The sequence below is a fragment of the Salvelinus sp. IW2-2015 genome, unplaced genomic scaffold, assembly GCF_002910315.2.
Source record: "Salvelinus sp. IW2-2015 unplaced genomic scaffold, ASM291031v2 Un_scaffold4772, whole genome shotgun sequence".
Classification (NCBI taxonomy): Eukaryota; Metazoa; Chordata; class Actinopteri; order Salmoniformes; family Salmonidae; genus Salvelinus; species Salvelinus sp. IW2-2015.
Window position 1 is genome coordinate 6,121 of NW_019946041.1, and position 6,937 is coordinate 13,057.

The 6,937-nt window shown below is 40.8% G+C and overlaps 1 protein-coding gene and 1 non-coding gene across 2 annotated transcripts in view; both read left to right on the plus strand.

The window, feature by feature from the left end:
• The first annotated feature begins 1,624 nt into the window (after nt 1-1,624).
• The window catches only part of LOC112077620 (actin-related protein 2/3 complex subunit 2-B), a 13,474-nt gene continuing 8,161 nt past the window's right edge, over nt 1,625-6,937 (plus strand). Inside the window, exons 1-4 of the mRNA XM_024144110.2 lie at nt 1,625-1,680; nt 1,811-1,923; nt 4,623-4,668; nt 5,624-5,810. Of these exons, the coding sequence (XP_023999878.2) occupies nt 1,867-1,923; nt 4,623-4,668; nt 5,624-5,810 (290 nt within the window). The 5' untranslated portion in view covers nt 1,625-1,680; nt 1,811-1,866. The remainder of the gene's footprint in view (nt 1,681-1,810; nt 1,924-4,622; nt 4,669-5,623; nt 5,811-6,937) is intronic.
• trnaa-ugc (transfer RNA alanine (anticodon UGC)) lies at nt 1,982-2,055 on the plus strand. The gene has a single exon. It is a non-coding gene; the product is annotated as a tRNA-Ala (tRNA).

The following is a 6,937-nucleotide window of genomic DNA, read 5'->3' on the forward strand; positions in this document are numbered from 1 at the left end:
TGTTCAAATATTATGAAAACTGAATGCCATGATAATATAACAAATTCAGACATGTTTTGTTGAGTAGGCTTAACTATAGACAACGCTCTAATTTGCTGCCAGTATAATACTATTCTGCAGCAGCAGTTACCATGTTGGCATATTCCTGTGTAAAACCATTTTGGTTTTCGTGCAACTTGCAATTGTATTTCAAGAAACCACTCCTGTGGGTTTAGAAGTTGTCTATAACTGCAGTTCCTCTCCCCAGAGAGTTGCACGGACAAACCCAACTTGGGGGATGCTGGGAATGCGGAAGAGGCCAAACAATGCGCGATGGCTAATATAGTGCTAGCAGCCTATCTAGTCTGATTATTCCTCTATTCATTTCCTGAAATTGAACACACTCTAGCTAATACAAGGTTAACCATAACGATACGTTCTCTTTCTCAATTCAAAGCAAACTAGTTAGCTAGCTACTATACCATGAACTGGAAAAGCAGGTTCCCCTGTATTGCGGTGATTAGCATAGCAGCCAGTGATAGGTATAGTTGGCTAGCTAACAAACACGGCTGGACATATTAGTGAAAGCCACCATCATAATTGAAAAATTGTCAGTTCATTGGGACAATAAATGAGGGGATGCCGACAAACACACGTAACTAGAGTTCGCTTAGCGGTACCCCCTTATTGGGGCTAGACAGTTATCAGATAGGCTTTCCCTGCCCAGCTAGTCTAGTAGCCAAAGCTAACCAGTGACAGACACACCCCAGTGTTCGGGTAAGCGATGTCTCTTGCAGAGGCGCGTGCCACTTTATTCAGTTAAATCAGAATATTACTGTACGTGTCAAATCTATAGTCCCTGTTCTGTCAATTCCACCAGCCGCACATTTTCCATCCATCATTCATTGTCGACCAAATAATACTGGCCAGACATTAAGATACGGCTACTGTTAGCTATTCGGAAGCTAGCAAGCTAGTCTGGAACAATGATTTCTCACCCATTGGATGCGCCGTCAAATTTCAACGTCAGCGTCTCTTCTCTAAATCCGGTTGTTATTTCTAGCAGAATCATTGCAGCGGACTGGAAAATACGTTTAAATCAAATATAAAACTTGTTTTAGATCCTTAGGCCTTCTTTGTTGTGTCAAATTCTGCAAATGTTTCTTCCCTGACAGACCGCTGTCGGCTCTTCCGCTTATTTCATTCCGGACCCCAAAGCAAGGTTGCTCACAGCACTGCCTGTAAGATTGTGGCTGATATTTGTCTAGATATAAAATGTGCACACTAATAGCTTCAATTTTATATAAACTGGGTGGTTCGAGCCCTGAATGCTGTTTGGCTGAAAGCCGTGGTATATCAGACCGTAACTATACAACGATTATACAAAAATTTATTTTTAATGCTCTAATGACATTGTATCCAGTTTATAATAGCAATAAGGCACCTCGGGTGTTGGTATATGGCCAATATACCACAGCTAAGGGCTGTATCCAAAACTCCACGTTGCATCGTGCATAAGAACATCCATATACCACACCCCCTCGGGCCTTATTGCTTAAATAACTGCTCACCTTCCTGTGTGTTTTTTGTCAGATAACAAAACACATTTAAATCGTTCATGGCTAATCTCTCTCTGTGGTTGACATATAATCCTCTCTATTTGTAGGACAAAACCAGAGGCAGTGGAGGTGACATTTGCAGGTGAGTTAAGGACTAGTGGTTAATTTTTCCACGCAGTACCATGCAGGTTTAACAATATTATGCTATTTTCAGGAGTGAGTTGTCCAGGTGGGTGCTTGTTTGTAACTGATGGCTTTYCTCTGAACTGTAGATTTCGATGGTGTCCTCTACCACATCTCCAACCCYGATGGGGACAAGACCAAGCTGATGGTCAGCATCTCCCTCAAGTTCTACAAGGAGCTGCAGGAGCACGGAGCTGATGAGGTGACACACACACACCAGCATCTGAACCTCCCTTGCCCTTCATTCAATCTACAGATATGTCCCGTGTAGCTCAGTTGGTAGAGCATGGCGCTTGCAACGCCAGGGTTGTGGGTTCGATTCCCACGGGGGACCAGTATATGTGACCGACCGGCTCRATTTGGTCTTATGTAGCAAAATTTGAAATTGTGTTTTTTACATTGGATCAAGGTAGAGACTCRGCGCTAGAAAATTGTATATCAYACACYASWGWTGAGGAACATTGGGAAAGTAATTMTGCTTTGAAAGTTGATAAACATGTAACCTCACTTTTGAGAAAATGGCCCTTGAATTTTTTGGTACTTACTGGAGAGCTCTTCTTTATCTACACCCATTCAGCATCATTCACACCCTTTTAAGCTTTAGCCCCACCCATCTATTTAATGATTCACATGTGAGGCTATGTACTAAATAACCAAAGATTTAACTTTTGGACTCCCCCTGCATATTTGCAATCAAATGCCCAAAGTTTTTCCTTAGCTATCATACTCTAATTCCACTGATTTCACAACTCAGTTCTCCAGAAAGAGGAGAGCAACACTTATGCAGTTCTACTACCTGATAGCTTTCTTTTCTTTTTTTATCAGCATTAAAAAGGATTACCTACACATACTGACAAGCTCATATTATAGACAGAAGCGTACTACATGGCAGACCAATCYGAACTCGTCTCGCAGCATGTCCAGCCCACTCATTTTCTCAGCCAATCATTGCTAGCAGGAAGGATGCTGTATCTTTCCATGACTAAATCAACTAGGCTCGTAATTTAACAACTTTATTTGTTTTTACATATGACATACAAGTTTGTTATTTTTCTTGCAAAAAAATACATTTTGATTTATAAAAAATAAATTAAAAAAGGTTTACGTTCAAATGGCGGTCCTGTGAAGTAGTGACGTGCGACATACAGCTAGTTTCCTGAAACGAGTCATATATATATATATATATATATATATATATATATATTATAAAAATAAAAAAAAATAAGGATGAAAATGTATGCATTCACTACTGTAAGTTGCTCTGTATAAGAGCGTCTGCTAAATTACAAAAATGTAATGCTTGAAAACTGTCACACCCTGGCCTTATCTTTGTTTTCTTTATTATTTTAGTTAGGTCAGGGTGTGACATGGGGGATGTATGTGTTTTGTATTGTCTAGGGTTTTTTGTTGTGTTTGTGGGGAAGTGTTCAGTCTAGGTGTTTGTATGTCTATGGTTGCCTAGATTGGTTCTCAATTAGAGACAGCTGTCTATAGTTGTCTCTGATTGGGAGCCATATTTAGGCAGCCATAGTCATTAGGTCGTTTGTGGGTGATTGTCTATGTCTATGTGTAAGTTGCCTGTGTCTGCACTCTTTCGTTTTGTAGCTTCACGGTCGTTTGTTGTTTTTGTATAGTTTGTTACTGTTCGTTGCGTTCATTGTTTTATAGGTTCACATGTTCAGGACTGTAGCGTCGTTGGTTTCGTTTTGTTTATTGTTTTTGTTCGTGTCAAAGAAGTATTCAAATAAATATGGATACATACCACGCTGCATATTGGTCTGATCCTTGCTCCTCCTCAGACGAGGAGGATTATGACGATCGTGACAAAAACGAACCCATGGCACTCATCATAGCTTCAATTGTAGTTTAAAATGTGTGTCAGAGTAGATGTTTCATTTTATGTGAAAAAGGAGAAATGTCTAAAGCAGGATGTCAGGGCTTTGTACATCCTCACCATGTATGGAAGAAAGCAGCAGCAGCAGTGGTTTCTTATAGAAACAGGAAGTGGTTTCTGACTCACCCTATATGGAGGAAGTGCTGACTGAGACAGCTAAATGTAGCCTAATGAACACCATGACTGCTTTTCCTGTAGTCTTCCAGTCATTGTTTTCTTACTCTCTGCGAGCACTACTGGATCAAAGGACTGGATAGGTTTTAACAGTATTGCTTTTACCTGTCGAGCACTTTAAGATCATGTGGAAAGGAACACCTATATCACTTGCTGCACAGTGGTGTGTTTTTAAAGGACCAGATCATGTCCCAGTCCTGTCACCTGACCATAGAAAATGTCTGCCTTCATTGCCTTGTTTCCTACTTCCAGCTCCGTTCTTCATTGTAGTGGTTTAGAAAGCTAGTTTAACTACTGCAAAAACAAAGTGGCCTTGTGAGAACATGCTCAGCTAATCAAGCCTTGTCCTTTTCAGTCACTCAATGTAAATTTGGTACACCTTGTCACCTTTCTTCACTAACCCACAACAAAACACATTTTCGTGTAGAAATGTTCCACTTTACATGTTACACTAATAGATTTACACAATACATAAATACTGTGTCACAATGGTGCACTCTTGCAGTTTTACTGTAAAGGAAACTGGTTGCAGTACAGCTTCTTATAATAGAAGTTATGTAATCTCCTCTGTTTGACATGTGTATGCTGGATTTGCATATTATGCCTTTTTTGTTCAGAACATGGGCTACATTCCAGTGATTCCACGTTGACAGGTAACCGTTGTTTTAGGGGAAGGCTTATGATCTCCCTTACCATTATCTACACTGAGACATCCACCCCTACCAGTCCACTCTAGCTCTCTGATGTTGCATAGCTGGTGTCGGGCTCTGTCGGTGCCTTCGTCTGATCTGTTACTGTCCCTAATAACACACCAAACCCCTCCTTCCTTTCAGCTGCTGAAGCGGGTCTATGGGAACTTCCTGGTTTCACCCGAAGCGTGTAAGTATTATGTAACTACGGTCCACTCTCCCTATGTAAGTTACCACTGTCACCATGTTAATGACTCAACTGCTCAGAGAATATTTGACAGCGCGTCATATAGCCAATCCCTTATGGAGGTCCAACACCCACACTTATATTACTACCACTGACTTCGCTGATAGTACATTTTTCCTAAATGAAGTAGCTAACTATGACTGAGATGCAGTATGTGGTCGTCCTACCACCTAACTATGACTGAGATGCAGTATGTGGTTGTCCATCACTATAAATGACTCAAATGTAAAAAATAAACTGCTTCTTGTTTTCCTGCTTTAGTTTTGTCCACAGCCTGAAGTTTAGACACATTTAATTAAAATAACACCATTGCACCCACATCCTCCTCCATGATTGAAACTATATGTAACCGATGTGAAAATGGCTAGCTAGTTAGCGGTGGTGCGCGCTAATAGCGTTTCAATCGGTGACGTCACTCGCTTTTGAAGACCTTGAAGTAGTGGTTCCCCTTGCTCTGCAAGGGCCGCGGCTTTTTGTGGAGTGATGGGTAACGATGCTTCGTGGGTAACTGTGTTTGATGTGTGCAGAGGGTCCCTGGTTCGCGCCGTGTCGGGGCGAGGGGACGAACTAAAGTTATACTGTTACATATAGATAGTGTTTACTGGGTGATACGCTGTCTTTGGTTGGCACCAGGGCTAAAGCTTTGCATTTAGGCCAACACGTTGTTCATTTTTTTTGCTTAATAGTTTACTTTGTTGGAAAGTCAATGCAGAGTTTGGGTTTTATTAGTATTTATTGTAATTTACTATAGGCCGGTTTTGACCCCCATTCCCTTCAGAGATTGCACACGATCGACACCATGTCGTAGTTAGTAAACCTCTTACTAAGAAGTTTTTCTAGCGATTTAATAATTATATCGAACAATAGCTGATCTTGTCTGTGATTGGCTGTCTCCTAGGCTACAACGTGTCCCTGATCTTTGACCTGGATGCGGTCCCGGCCAACAAGGAAGAAGTGATCCACCAGGCGGGCATGCTGAAGAGGAACTGCTTCGCCTCGGTGTTTGAGAAGTACTTCAAGTTCCAGGAGGAGGGCAAGGAGGGAGAGACGAGGGCCGTGGTCCACTACAGAGACGACGAGTCCATGTAGGTGGCCGCTGCACTGCCTGGATGAAAATGTATAGAAGTAACATAGACAAAAGCAAGGATGCTATTTGTTGTTGCCCACTAAAGTCTGAGGCTTTGGGTGGGGGGGTTCTACTAAAACATATGGAATTGTTTTAAGGTGGTMATGACATGGATCATTTAGCTATTTGATTTGGAATTTTAGGACCCCTGTAGGTATCAAAATAATTACTTGTTGAAATATAGAATTTTGCCTTTACTGCTATAGCCCATAAAAACACATTGAATAACACATTCATAAATGGCAAAAGTCTAAAATAAATCATAAGGAATAAAGTTTTTAAAACACCTACTCATTCAAGGGTTTTTCTCTATTTTTACTATATTCTACATTGTAGAATAATAGTGAAGACATCAAAACAATGAAAAAGAACCTATGGAATCGTGTAGTAACCAAAAAAGTGTTAAACAAATGTTATATTTGAGATTCTTCAAATAGCCAACCTTTGCCTTGATGACAACTTTGCACACTTGGCATTCTGTGAACCAGCTTCATGAGGTAGTCACTTGGAATGCATTTCAATTAACAGGTGTACCTTTTTAAGTTAATTTGTGGAATTTCATTCCATAATGCATTTGAGCCCATCAGTTGTGTTGTGACAAGGTGGGGGGGTATACCAAAGATGGCCATATTTGGCAAGAACAGCTCAAATAAGCAAAGAGAAATGGCAGTCCATCATTACTTTAAGACATGAAGGTCAGTCTATTGCTCGTGTTTCTTGGCCCAAGCAAGTCTTATTGGTGTCCTTTAGTTGGTTTCTTTGCAGCAATTCGACCATGAAGGCCTGATTCACGCAGTCTCCTCTGAACAGTTGATGTTGAGATGTGTCTGTTACTTGAACTCTGAAGCATTTATTTTGGCTGCAATCTGAGGCTGGTAACTCTGATGAACTTATCCTCTGCAGCAGAGGTAACTCTGCGTCTTCCTTTCCTGTGGCGGTCTTCATGAGAGCCAGTTTCATCATAGCGCTTGATAGTTTTTGCAACTGCACTTGAAGAAACGTTCAAAGTTTTTTTTAAATGTCTATTGACTGACCTTCATGTCTTAAAGTAATGATGGACTGTCATTTCTCTTTGCTTATTTGAGC